The 14,855-nt window shown below is 37.7% G+C and overlaps 1 protein-coding gene across 5 annotated transcripts in view; it reads right to left on the reverse strand.

Moving 5' to 3' along the window:
• Positions 1-1,279: 1,279 nt before the first annotated feature.
• Positions 1,280-14,855, reverse strand: part of C4H1orf21 (chromosome 4 C1orf21 homolog) — a 278,222-nt gene continuing 264,646 nt past the window's right edge. For all 5 annotated transcript variants that reach the window (XM_051998791.1, XM_051998789.1, XM_051998790.1 and 2 more), the window contains one exon: positions 1,280-4,134. In XM_051998791.1, the coding sequence (XP_051854751.1) occupies positions 4,096-4,134 (39 nt within the window). In that variant the 3' untranslated portion in view covers positions 1,280-4,095. The remainder of the gene's footprint in view (positions 4,135-14,855) is intronic.

Below are 14,855 nucleotides of genomic sequence, written 5' to 3' on the forward strand. Positions count from 1 at the left end.
TTTGAAAAGCACATTTTCTGTCATTCATTTGTGTCATCCATTAACATGGACTTTCTAATCTCTATGACAACTCATGCTATTTGCAAAACAAATAACAATCATGTAAGGTCATTGACATCATCATACTTCCTTCCTACAGACATCATGTTTTTAGAAGGCCTGACATTAGGGGACATGGAATAATTAGGAAGGAGGGACATTGGATGATCTCTGAAATGGGATGGTAGCAAAAAGGCCTTCCTGAAGTAGGCTCCCTAGTGACTGTGCTTGCCATTGTCCGCTGTCTTGCCATATAGGTAATCATTTCTCATATGGTAATTTGCCTGTCCTGCCAACGTGGATGAGACTTCTATCTCTTTTTGTGACTTTGTGGGTGGAGGTTGAAAACTGAATGTACTCCTTTGAATAAAGCTTTAGGTTTCTGGCTCAGAAGAAAGAATAATTGAGTTGGGTAGGGATGTTAGACCAAGTTTTCATTCTACTTATCCCTAGCACTTGGAACAATCCCTTACACACTATAAGTACTTAATAAGTGTTTTCTGAATTGAACTGAGTGAGGTCACTGGTTATTTAGAGGATCTAACCCAATCTCCTCTCTTTAGCTATGCTGCATACATTAAAAGAACTATTTTCTTTTAGAGGTGACTGCTGTTGTTTTTATGGACTTTATTTCTTTCCTCTGGACTTAAGGCTTCATGTATCCTGAAATAGACCCTAACAATCTACTCTTGTTCATAGCCTGGGTCTAAGAAGAAGCAGTGATGCAAGTTTTCTTTAAAGGTTTCTGCCAGGCGTGAGCGCAAATGTATTCCATTATGACCACAGTCTTGGGTGATTCTGACTCCTTGCCAATGAAAAGGCTACATCTATATACTCCTGATTTTTTATAACACCACCACTCCTTGCACATGAGACATGTATAAAAACACTTTAAATCTTGTTGACAGCTGCACCACGCCTACTGGCAGCCCAGGAGCTATACTTTGAAAAGTACTCAGCATAGAAAATACCCCATAGAGATATCCCTGTATCCCTGTAGAGCTGGGATCTCTTCCCACCCTTCTCTAACCTCCACCTTAATAGGCCTCCCTCCCTCCCTTCCCTTGAGCTAGGGCTACAGTGTTATCAGTCACCAGAGCTGCACCCTCCCATAAATCAGCTTCTGCTTTTCACTGCATCAGAAATACTGTCTAATCGTAGGCTGCACAGGAGGAAGAGTCAAAATATTTTTGTTTTAGATCCCTTCAAAAGGCTTTGAAAAATGAAGTACAACCACAAAGTCATTTGACAATTTTATGATTAGAACCAACAAATGGAAAACAGACAGTTTTGAATGTTGTTAACACAATCAGGCATTTCGTGCCAACCAGCTCAACCACCCCATTTCCCAGATCTATTTCTAGATCTGCCAAATGTGACTACAGATGAAATCACTTGTGCACATCAGATAGGGGCTCATTGTTAAGCATGACACCCAAGAGCACCTCCAGTGGGAAGCCGCTGGGTCCATGGAGGGGACCCATCTGGTTTCATTCAAATGATTAAAGGCTGGACTCTTGAAGAACATTATTCCTCATAGATGTGCAACATATCAGAATGTTTTTTAAAAATGCTTTTTATGGAAACTGAAGTGTGGGGGGGAAAGGTAGTCATTTTCTAGGGAAGACAGTGAGACACCAAGTTTGGGAGTCACATGGAAGACTTGATTTAACCAACTTAATTATGGAATCAGATTTAGGGATGGCAGCAATTTTGGAGGTGTTCTAGTGCAACCCCTTCATTTTAAATACAAAATAATTGAAGCACAGAGAGGTTGAATGACCTCTCAAGGTCACACAGGTAGAAAAGGACAGTGTGGAGATTCAAATCCATATTTTTTTGGTTTATGATCAATACCAATAAAGGAGCCATCATGGAAAATGCCACAATCATATCATCAAATTGCTAGAATCCAAGGCAAGAAGTTTTTGGACTGGGTATGGAGTGGGGAGTGGGAGAGGTAGAATTAGGTACCCAGACTGTAACTAACCTTCAGTTCACTTGAGGAAAACCAGTTAAATCCCTTGACCAAAACCATGAGTGAGAATGGAGGATGAAGGGAGCAAAATGCCTTCCAAAGCCTGGAGACTTGAACTGACATTTTCCTGTTTGGATCAGGATAAAAAGTCTTACAATTTGGCTTTATCCCTATTTATGTAACCATCACAATTGCTCCCCAAATATCTGCTATGCTGGCTTGAAAGAAGGCTTGTTTTTGTTATTGTTGTTGATAATGTTTAAGTCCTTGCTCCTCATCCCTTTGACTAAAGTTCTTCCATCTTCAGTTTCCCCTCATCCAAAACCAAGGAAAACAAATGCAGTTGGCACATGAATGAATGGCTGCCATCAATTAGGTGAAGTCCATTTGAAGTCCTATCTCATCCTTTCATCAAGAATACATTTAGAACCATGATCTCTTCCCTGGCAGAAAATCTTTTTTTACTCCCTGGAAAGTCTGAACCACTAAACATCACAGGGTGGCAGTGTTAATGAATTCACAAGTGCCTCCCTTTCAAGGTCACAATCCAAGACTGGAGAAGATGGAATAATCTTTGTGACTGAACTTATGCCATGTGGACTATGTGGACAAAGCCCCAGAACCTCATGACCAGCATCGCAATGCATTCATTATGGTAGCCCTTCCTCCTGAAAGTAACAAAGAGAGCCCTCATCAAAGCTATCAAACTCATTTAAAAAAATACAAAAGTTTTTTTCCCCCTTATGATTACTATTTACTTGTGACAATATTTGTTAAAAATATTACCTCTGTCTTTGAGAAGAGATCATCCTCTTTGTATAATATGGAAAAATAAACTCTACAGAACACACAATCAACATTCCCCATTGCTGCCCAGGTACTTCTGGCTGTTAGCTTCTTCAACAACCATGACCAGTATACTTGAGCATTTTTTTTCCCAGAAGGTCAAAACCTTGTACATATACAAAACTAGTCCTTGGAGAGAGGAAAATAAGAAAAGGAAAGGTTCCTGTACCTGTTATAAGGGGAAATAAAGAAATGGGATGCTGTATTTGGTGGCAAAAAATAAAAATAATGTTATAGTTTGGTGCTCTGTTAAAAAAGGAGGGGGCTATATGCCTCTTCTCCTTTGCCCTGGTAAAACCTGGGAAAGGATAAATGGGAAGAGCAGGGAGGCAATTTAGCCTAACATCAGTATTGCAACAAAAGGCCTTGGCGTCTACCCACGAGATACTTGTAAAAACCCAAGATATTTGTTTAAAAAAAAAAAACAAAAAACCAACCAACAAACAAAAAAACTGGGCTAGATGAATGGTAGAAGACAAGATACATAAAAACAGTAAAATGTTTATTTCCTTAGAAAAAAAAAGGGATTCAAAATGATTGCGATCACACTTCCATTTGCGTCTGAGCAAAGCCAAAACTGCAAGCTTAGTCCTTGATTAAGATACCTAGTAAGTGAGGCAAACTGCTGCTCCGGCATCACTTCCAGTATTCATGGGACAACATGCTTTTAATAGATAGTAGCTTCTCCATTTCTTCTTAGCAGAGAAACAAGGCTTGCCATAGCAACCATCCCCATCTCCCCAGCTCAAAATCGCCAGTAAGAAGCAATATTCTGGCCCATCTCTGGGCTGACAAACAGCTTTAAAGAGAGGAGGGGAGGGGAAAAGGTATCAGAAAAGCTGGAACCTTCTAGAAATGGAAGTTTGGTATTTGAGTTCATCACTATTTCATCTGATAGAAAATCAGCTGGGCAGCATCTGTAAGAACAACCGTGTCTGTAAGGTGAAATTTAAGAATTTTGCTGCATACCTGGACACAAGAGGAGTGAAAAGTTGCAACAAGTTTTAACTAGCAGCAACAAAGTTTTAGAACAGTTCTTAGCAATATTCCTTTGCAAGTTCATTAAGAAACATTGTAAGTGAATGGGGCATACAATATGGAGACGATCGATCTTCTTTTATTATGTAGTGCTGTTTTTGTGTGTGTGTTGTAGACGACCTTCCCAAAGATCTCAACTGGGTTGTAATCTATTTACACAGTAGTAATTCCTGTTTTGACTAGTAGAATTGGCACTATGTGATATCTTCTTCTTCTGAACAGTAATCACGACCCTTTGGAGAAAAGGAAAAAAAAATAATATCACATGAATAAGAAATTCAATGTAGAAATTAAAAAAAAATCAGTCAATAAGCATAAGTGCTCACCATATGCCAAGCATTGTGCTAAGGGAAGGGAATGCAAAGACAAAAAGGAAACAGTCATTGCCATTAGGCAATCAATCCATCCATCCATCCTTCCATCCATCCACCCATCAACAAGTATTTATTAAGTACTTACCATCTGCGAGGCACTGTGCTTAGAATGGGGGAATACAAACCCAAAGGATGAAATAATATATGTTTTCTCAAGTGATTTACATGCTGTAGAACTTCTTATGCCATAATTCTTTTGATAGTGCAATCTGGGTTCACTGAGTATTTAATTAGATGCATAATAAATACTCACTGTTTGATTAATCCCAAAGTTCTAGCTGCCCTAAGATAGTAGAGTCAACCTAAAAAATTGCTGGATGATTTGAGTATGAATGCTACTATTTCTGGTACTTTAAAGTTTTCCTCAGAAATTCTAAAAAGAAACCAGATATTTAAGAAACTTATATCTCATCAGAAAGAACATTTTTTTTCCTTAAAAAGTTGCCAACAAAAAGAATGCTGATACTTCATAGCTTTCATTTCTATGCTGAAATTTAGTTTGAAACAGGTTTGCTTAGAGGAAGCCCTGATTCTAATGAATCCCTGCATTCTACCATATGGATGGGGATAATAAAGGAGGGGAGAGAGGAATCCTGGACCTGGACTTAAGAGATTAACTTCTTCAACCCCTTGTCTTAGAGCAGGGGTCCTCAAACTATGGCCCCTGGGCCAGATGCAGCAGCTGAGACATTTATCCCCCTCACCCAGGGCTATGAAGTTTCTTTATTTAAAGGCCCACAAAACAAACTTTTTGTTTTCATTACAGTCCAGCCCTCTAACAGTCTGGGGGACAGTGAACTGGCCCCCTATTTAAAAAGTTTGAGGACCCCTGTAGAGAGTAAGCAAATAAGTGAATAAATTACTTGCTCAAAGTAACTGTAAATAAATTAAAAGTAAATGGATGTATATGATAGAAATGAGATTTGCACCCAAAGCTTTGGGTTCCAAATCTGTATCATTGGCTTCTGCAGATAGGAGTATTCCTTAGAACCCCAAAATTGCTTTAAAAAAATTAAACATCTGGGATGAAAATATTTCTAAAGTGTACTGTACACTTCCCTGATCAACTCAACAGTGAACACAGAACCTTTTTTCTATAAATCAATTACTGCATAAGACTTTTTCTCAGAATAATGTTTTTAAATGAACAAAATATGCCAGATTACAAGGAAAGTAAAAGTTAGTAAAAATAGAGATGTATTATTTCTCCATCCAAATTCACAGAATCCTTGAAATCTATCCATGAGGGTGGGGGTGTATGAAGATGCAAGGCTGTGATATTTATTATTTAATTAACTTCTCAAATGATTTATATTTGTAAAGTATTTTGCAAAATCTAAATTATTAGGATAAATGCAAACTACTATTGTTAGCAAAAGTATTAGTACAGGGAACTCACAGGGAAGAGAACTCCATATACCAATGCAGGTCAGCACCTTCTTTTCAGTGACTTGTGACTTGTCCAGTCACATGGTGAGCACATGTCAAAGACAGGATTTGAACTCAGGTCTTGATTTCCAGGTCATTTCTCTCTCTCTCTCTCTCTCTCTCTCTTTTTTTTTTTTTTTTTTTTTTTTTTATGGAGAGGTTCTTAATGGGATTCCCTGATGGATTTCAAGTGGGGTCTATTAATTTGGAAGGGGAAAAAATGGATATTTCACTGTAACTGGTTTCCTTTGTAAGCTTGTGTATCTTATTTTATTCATTTAAAGAACATGATTGTGAGAAATTTCCATAGGTTTTTGTCAAATTGACAACTAGGGCTATGACATAAAAAAGGTAAAGAACCCCAGCTTAAAACAAAATGAATATAAGGTAACTTGCAGGGGGGAGGGATGGCACTAGCATCATCTGGGGCTGAGGGAACTGAGAAAAGCTTCATGTCTAGAGTTGTACTTGACTCAACCCTGGGGGATGCCAAGCATTCTAAGAGGCAGACAGGAGGAGATGGTGCATTTTGGGCTTAGAGGACCTCCAGTCCAAAGGCAAGGAGATGAGAGAGAGGAGTGTTGTATGGGAGTCAGAGAAAGTGGGCCAGTTTGGCTGGATGGAAAGAGTGGGAAAGGGAATAATGCATAATGAGACTGGAAAGGCAGGTTGGGGCTCAGCTGTAAAGTCCTTAAATGGCAAATAGAGGAATTTATTTTTGATCTTAGTGGTACTAGAGAACCACTGGAGTTGGTTGAGTAGGGAAGTGACATGGGAGACCACACTAACAGAAAGAACAGAGACAGCTTTATGGTAGGGGTGGCATTTGATCTAAGTCTTGAAAAAAGATAAAAATTCTGAGAGACAGAAATGAAGGTAGGGGTGTGTGTGTGTGTGTGTGTGTGTGTGTGTGTGTGTGTGTGTGTAAGGCTCTGGGAATCAACTTCTACAAATACATGGAGGTGAGAGATTGAATAGCAATTCTGTAGTCAACTTTGAATAGAACACAATGTATAAGAAGGGGAATATTATTTTTAAAAGTTGGCAAAATCCTAGAATGTTATCATGAAATAGATGGCTGGGGAACATCTTTTTGATTACAAGGAGCCAATGTGGCTTCATTAAGAATAGGTTATGCCAGATTAATGCCACTTCTTTTTTCTAACAAAGCCATTAGAGAGATCAAGGGGATGCTGTACACATCATTTACCTCAGTTTAGCAACAGAAAGGACAGTCTCTCATTCTATTCTCATGAAAAAGATAGAAAGATGTGGATTTCAAAGAAATTAGTTCAAAAAAGATTGAATGGCATCAGTCTTTGGAGGCATATCCCAAGGGATCTGTGCTTGCTTTTGAGCTCTTTAAAATTTTTTGTCAGTGATTTGGGTGTAGAGGGAATGTTCATCAAATTTGTTGATGACAGAAAGCGGGGAAGCAGTGGCAAAGTTAAGGATCCAAAGCTATCTTGATGGGCTACGACTTGGAGGAGAAATTAAGATAAAATGTAACAGAGATAAATGTAAAATTGGGTTCAAGCAATCAATGACACTGATACAAGGCTAGTTTATCTGAAAAGTATTTGGAAGCTTTGGTGGCTCACGGTTCATAAAAAGCAAATAATGTGATATGGAAATATGAGCCTACATCAATAAAGGCAGACTCTAATGAAAGGGAGTTAGTAGTTTTGCTATATACTCTGTCTATGTTGGAACACATTTCAAGTATTGTGTTCAGGATCATGCCATATTTTAGGAAGAACATTAATAAACTGGAGAGCTTCCAGAAAAGGCTATACAAGACTGTTCCTTCTGGACTGGATATGTAGTTAGAAGTTTAGGGTTCAAATCTGGACTCTGCCATGTAATATCTGTGTGATTTTTGGCAAGTCATTTCCTCTGTCTGGGTCTTAGTTCTCTCATCTGTGAAATGAGGGGGCTGTACCAGAAACCCTGTAAAATCTTTTCCCATAAATTTAATCTTATCTGCAATTCTGAGAATAGAAACACAGAGAAATTTCTGGTTACATTTTAAAAGTCCAAGGAGAAATCATCTGGGAAGGGCCTTCATTGATGAAGTGAATTTGAAGTTGAATGAAAGGAAGATCTTGATTTTCCAGAGAGAAGACATTCTAAGTGAAGGAATATGCCATGAATTTTCTATTTCAGTTCCAAAGCATCTTGGGCAGAAGTGGTATTCTTCTAAATAACTATCATGTGACTTTTGTTGTTATTCAGTTATTTCAGTTATGTTTAATTTTTCATAATTCCATTGGGGTTTTCTTGACAAAGATGATGGAGTGTTTTACTATTTCCTTCTCTGTCTCATTTTACAGATAAGGAAACTGAGGCAAACAGGGGTAAGTAACTTTCCTAGAGTCACACAGCTAGTAAATATTTGATTTGAATTCAGGAAGATGATTCTTTCAGCTTCTGCTTATTCTATGAATATGTGCTTCATAACGGTTTTAAAGATAATGCTCCAACCATAAGAAAAGTCATATCATTCTAGCTCCCATTAAAACTCTCAAAGTTGACTAAGTCTCAGCAAGCCAGAAAGATGTTTCTGATGAGGGACAGTTTTGGGAGCAATATACAATTTTAACATATGGAGATACATAAATGTACACCAGAAAAAGTAGAAACCCAATTAATACATGAATCCTAGTTGCAGGTAGGGGTATGAATTACAGCTGCAATTATCAATTACAAATGATATATTTTTTTATCTTTTGAAAATCATACGAACCAAGAAGACTATAATTTTGAATTTCTGATCACAGCAGCTTCTAAGAAATTAGTATTGTGGTCTAGAACTGTCATCTCTATGTTTGGAAATACCTTTTGTCAATGAAAAATTGGTGATTTTCTCTGCAATTTATGGGCTTATATTATAGAATATTATATTATAAACATGTTATATTATATTATGTTATTGCAGGGGACAGTGAGAGTTAAGTGATTTGCCTATCATCAGAGAGTGTCAGAAGCAAGATTTGAACAAAGCTTCAAGGCCATCCCTGTATCCACAAGACCATGCTGCTTCTCAAGAAATTGTTAGCTTAATCAAAATTGTGGCATTATTATTACTACTACCAATAATATAAATGAAAAGCAAATAGAATGCTAGGCTTGATATAAGAAAGACTTGATTTTCGTATACCATTGCTAATACTCACTAGTTACATGAACTATTCTGTGCCTTAAGTAGCAATTTAGGATTTACTTGCTAAGTCACAGATGGTAACAATAAGTCTGATTTTCTTCCTTATCAGAAGCTTCCTATCTTGATTAAATTCCAGATTCTTAATGCATTTCCATTCTAATAATTGCCATAATTCTATGCAATTGAAGATAATTTTAGGGGATGCAAGGGGGTTTTGCAGCCATGGAGATCTTGAAAGAAAATTATGAAAAATAGAATAGCAGGGCCAGGGATTGTTCTGTAGTTTTCCTGAGCAATATGACAAACATATGAAATACCAACAAGGTTTTGGGAAGGAATAATTCAGCCACCTGGAGGGAAGACAGGCAGGCTCCTTTGACAGCCTCTAGCACAAAGCATAACTCTAGCCTTGCAGAACAGTATAGTACTCATTCATTCTGGTTTGAGGGTGACAATGAGTCTGTATTTGCAATGGTGGTTTCATCTCATTTATATTAAAAACACTGTGATGAAAAAGAGAACCTTAAATCGACCAACTATCAGAAGGCAGAAAAGGTAGGGGGAAAGCTAATTCTGAAGATAGTAATTTCTCTAGCTTAATTCCCTAGCAATTCCTCTCTCCTCCCCATCCCCCTTTAAAGGAGAACACAAAATAGAACTCTTTGTGAAAAATGTTTTAGGCATTCAGAATAAGTGACCATGGGGCACAATCACCTCCTTGTGCAAAGCACACACTGGTTAACTTCACCAAATTCAAAGGCGACTTTCTGCAAGGAAAGTCTTCACAAAGCTCCGGCAAGCTTGAAGAATGGAATCTCCTAATAAGTTGGACAAGGAAGGGTTGTATTAAGGAGCTGTTAGTGCATTTGGTTGTGATGCAGGGGAAGGAGCTTTTGCCTTTGGAGTCAGAAGACAGCCTAAGACCCAGCTCTACTACTTATGAGCTTGGTTACAGTGGGCAAGCCCTTTAACTTCCCTGAGTTCCAGTCAATGGAGGCCAATAATCCTTCCATTACTTGGGTTATTGTGAACATCTGCCGTAAGATAGAGAAGTAACATGTAACTGGTGGTTTCCTTTATAATGGTTTCTTGTTTGTTTTATACATTAAATACATTATTTTTAAAAAGGGCCAATAGGCATCCTCAGTCAGAGGGTCTATAAACCCAAAAGATTAAGAACTCCTGGTCTAGCTAACCCTCTTTCTTCTATGGACAAAGACTCCGGGGAAGGAAAATGGCTTGCCCAATGTTACACAGCTAGTAATTTCCTAAGGCAGGATTTATAGTCGGCTCTTCTGATGCCGAGCCCACTGGTCTTTCTACAAATCCCCATTCTCAACTGTGGATGGCTGCAGAGCCCTCCCCTAAGTGGAGAGGATAACGTCAATGACAGACAGTGTGTCAGGGTAATGACCGTACACTTCCATTTTGACTAAAAACATACCTGGGAGATCACAGGATTTCTGGGATGAAATCTACAGCCAGATTTAATCAGGCACAATTATTGCAGCAGTGACATGATGCAGGGCTTCAATGGGCAAGCTCCCTTTCTTTCAACACAAATAAACAGCCAGCCCTCTCTGAGTTTGTTCCTACTTTTAGAAACAATGAATTTGAAGCTCTAGAAGAATCTACTGCATTTAAACTCTTTTTTCATCCAGAGGAACTAGACCAAGTTCATTTCGTTCTTTCCCTTGGCATCTGTGATTAGGGACTGGAATAAACAGGCAGGAGGAAGAGAAAGGGAAAAAAATGGTCGTGAAGCTACAGCGTTGGCACTGTGTGATGGGAAGCAGCTGGCATTTTCAAGCCCTAAGGCACAAAATTCAAAGCCAAGAGAAGCAGCAGGATACAGTGCAAAGAGTGATGTTTGAGAATTGGAGGACTGGGCTCTGGTTTAGAATTCATCACTGTTTGACCTTGGATAAGTCAATGAATAATTCCGAGGCTCATTTTTCCCCAGCTAGAAAAGGGGGTGGGTATTAGACTATAAGATCTATAAGATGCCTTCTTAGACATAGGACATTTTGTGATTGATTATATGATATTAACAATGTCTACAGGTCAGGCTTTATTTTTTCTGTCTTACTGTAAAATTAGAGGGATAATAAAATTAAAATGTTACAGCATATGGCAGAGCTGATCTTGGCATGAGCAGGACCTGGATTCAAGTCTCTAACACATGGACCAAGACTACCCCCCTCCCAAATATCCAGACTCTGAAGGTGCAAGGCAGGGGTAGGATGGAGTGTTTCCCAGACTGATGAAATCACAGGTCAAAACTAAAAACAAACCTTTAATAATATGGCTATACTATTACTATTATTGTTATTGTATATATTGTTATTGTATTGTACAATATATTGTATATATATATATATGTATATTGTTATTACTATAACAAAAAACCCCATTCTCTTACTAGTATGACTAGTAAGATAAAAAAAAAAATTAAGGAGCAGACCCCACCTCAAAGCTGGAGACAACAGATCAATCTCTATCTAAGAAGCACTTTTCAGCTGCTTTTTAGTTAACAGCCCAAACAACACATTTATAACAACAGTTTTGAGAAAATGTTGGGGAAAAAAAGGAAAAAATAATTAGGTGCTGTGTTAAAGTCTCCTCCCTCTGCTTACTTCATTAGGAAAATCAATAGAGGCATTAATGGCAATCAACTACTCTAATGAGTTTTATTCTAATTAGATTCAGGCATTATTATTTCAGTTGGAAAAGATCTCATTTGTAATGAGACTCAAGAGTGTGACAGCCACTGACTGTTTCTTGGGCTACAGAGTAATAATGATTATGATGAGGGCCATAGAAACTCATGAGACCACCTACTATGGCATGGAGGGGATGCATTCCGAGATGGTGAAGGGAATGTGTGCCTACCAGAGAATGAATGAATCCCTGACCCACAAAGAAAGAAGAAATAATGGTAGTGACAAAAGAACTTTTCATTTACAAGAAACAGAATAAGGATCAACTAACCAGATGTAATATTTTTTAAAAGGGAGAGGGAGGGTTTTCAACATTTCCAACTACAATGATATGAACAATGATGGTTTAGTCCTAATGGAGAAAAGGTAGAGGAGTGAGAGGAAAGACCTCACAGCTAAATGCCATGATGGTGAAATTCATTAGGAAAAGAAATGTATAACTTTTGGGACTGCTTAGATGGTGGTATTCAGAGACAAGCCGTATACAGATTAGTTTCTTTAGGTCAAGAACAGTTTCATTTGTGGTATCTTGTGTGCCCAACATTGAGCATAGTACCTGGCACATGATAAATGCTTATTGATTGCTTTAATTTCCATTTTTTGAGAGGATACCATGCTCCATTTTTAGTCAGGCTCAGAACTCTCGTTTGAAAAGGAATACCTGTTAAGATATCTAGGTTATATCATGGCTTGGCTCAGTTAAAGGAAAAAAAGGGTAGCATAATTTAGTTTTAACAGGGATTGATTTGGTTTCCTACTTTGGAATCTGCCTGCTTATGTCTTCCCAAGAGGCCAAGGTAAATACAGTTTCAATACTAAGATGCCAAGCAGCATAAACAGACAACTTTTAAATGAAATATATAGTAATTAAAGTCTTTGCTGGAAAGAATGTTGTATTTCTAGCCAGAGGATCTCAGGTTGAATTTTGCTTCTGCCACTTAACTACTTAATGTGACATTAGGCAGAGCACTCAACCTTGCTGGCCCTTACAGTTTCCACATGTATAAAATGGGGGTTGGACTAAATGTCCTCTAAGGTCCCTGCCAGTACTAAACCTAAAATCCCCTGGTTAGTGTGGTTATTTTCTAACAGTTTAGTTTGAATTATGGTTTGGTAAGCCTGAAATTATAATCTAGCTGCCTCTTAAAAAAAAAAAAAGTTCTTTCCACATATGGTATTTAGGATAATCTGTTCTGAATTAACTCCCATCATATGCTGGAATTTACATCAACTTATTTTGTCAGTATAAGCTCAAAACACTTTTTAAACTCTTATTTTGGAACTTTGCCTACTGATGAATATTTGTACTTAAGATACTGTTAATCAAAGCTGCTCCTGAAATTAAGTTTTCTTGAAGTTCATCTTACTTGAGATTTCACTTACATAAAACAAAGAAGGGGGGGAAAAAAAAGAGAGAAAATTGTATCACTCAGTATAATTCACTTCAGTCCCACACCTTGCTTTGGATGGGCCTCAAATTCTGAGAGCCCTTCAATTGCATTATGGGGTATATTTTTTGCTTGAATGAATTCCTGTCTATGAAATGATCCTTCATCTCCAAAGCCTTTCATCAAATGTGCGCTCAATTCTAAATGTTAAAATTGTGAGTTTAACACCTTCTAAAAGTAATAATAGTTGACTTTAAGAAGTAATTTCGGGGCAGCTGGGTGGTGCAATAGATTGAGCACCAGCCCTGAAGTCAGGTCTTAAGGACCTGAGTTCAAATTTTGTCTCGGATACTTAACACTTCCTAGCTGTGTGACCCTGGGCAAGTCACTTAATCCCAATTGCCTCAGCCAAAAAAAAAAAAAAAAGTAATTTCATAGTTTATCTCATAACAGGTTCTAGGAGCTAGAATGGACACTGGTAAAACTCTTTCTCTTGCCTCTGGGCATTTTCTCTGGCTGTTCCCCATAACTGTTTATGCTCTCCTCATCATTTCCAATCTCCATCTTCCTTCAAATTACAGTTAAAATCTTTTCTACAGTAAGCTTTTTTAAATAACATTTTATTTTCCCCCTAAATATAAAGTTAGTTTTCAACATTCTTTTTGGTAAGATTTTGTGTTCCAAATTTTTCTCTATCTCTTCTTTATATCCCCTCCTTCCCAAGACAGCAAGCAATCTGATATAGATTTCAACATGCAAATCTTTTTAAACACAGGAAATATTTGTCATGTTGTACAAGAAAAATCAGACCAAAAGGGAAAAAAAAATCATGAGAAAGAAAAAGCAAACAAAAACAAACAATACTAGGCTTCAATCCACAGTCTCCATAGTTCTCTCTCTTGATGTGCATGGCATTTTCCATCCCAAGTTTATTGGAATTGTCTTGAGTCACCCCATTGCTGAGAAGATCCAAGTTGATCATCACAATTGATCATCACATAATCTTACAGTAAGCCTTTCCCAATCCCTCTCAGTGTTGGTGTAGCTATATTTCCACCACATCCTTTATATAGCTTGTGTTTGTATATTGTTTTTCCCATTAGATTGAGAGTTTCTTGAGAGCAGGAACTATCTTGAGACTTTTAAAAAAACATTCCCAGCAATTAATACTGTGCTTGACACATACCTGATACCTAACAAATGTTTATTGCACGTAACATCCCTAATGCACAGTTAGCTCACAAGTGTCTGTAGAAAGCTCTGTAAAGCATTATGATGCCTGAGATTCTAGAATTAGAAAGGACCTGAAAAATCACTATTTAATACAACTTTCTCATTTTGAAGATGAGGAAAGCCAGGGCAGGAGAGGTTAGAACGTAAACTTTTTGTGACTAGAGATTATTTCATTTATTAGCCCTACTTAGCTAAATCGTTGGAACATAATAGGAGCTGCTTAAATGTTTGTTGCTTATTTGTCTCAGCAAGGTCACTTTAAGTGGCTATGCTGGGATCCTAACCTGGTCCTACAAGCTAATACTCTTTCTCCCTCCCCACAAAAAAAGATAAAGTTCTAGTACTTAGTGAACTAATTAGGAAAATAAATCATGTGCCTATGAAACCAAAGAAAAGTACTTTAAAACAATGAAAAAAAAGCAAAATACGTCAGAATCTGGTCACAAAAGTCTTACAGCTACACAACACAAATTAGCTGACACCAGCCAGGGAAGGATTTTTGGAAGAGAGGAATTATTTCAAGTTCTGTTTTGAAAGGGGTAATGAACATATCTTCAAGAAAATGGAGTAATAATTAAAGACTACAGTTTATGCAATATGAGGTCTGGAATGGTACTCAGTCTCAGCTCCTCATGACATATGATGAGA

Source organism: Antechinus flavipes, chromosome 4, assembly GCF_016432865.1.
Source record: "Antechinus flavipes isolate AdamAnt ecotype Samford, QLD, Australia chromosome 4, AdamAnt_v2, whole genome shotgun sequence".
Classification (NCBI taxonomy): Eukaryota; Metazoa; Chordata; class Mammalia; order Dasyuromorphia; family Dasyuridae; genus Antechinus; species Antechinus flavipes.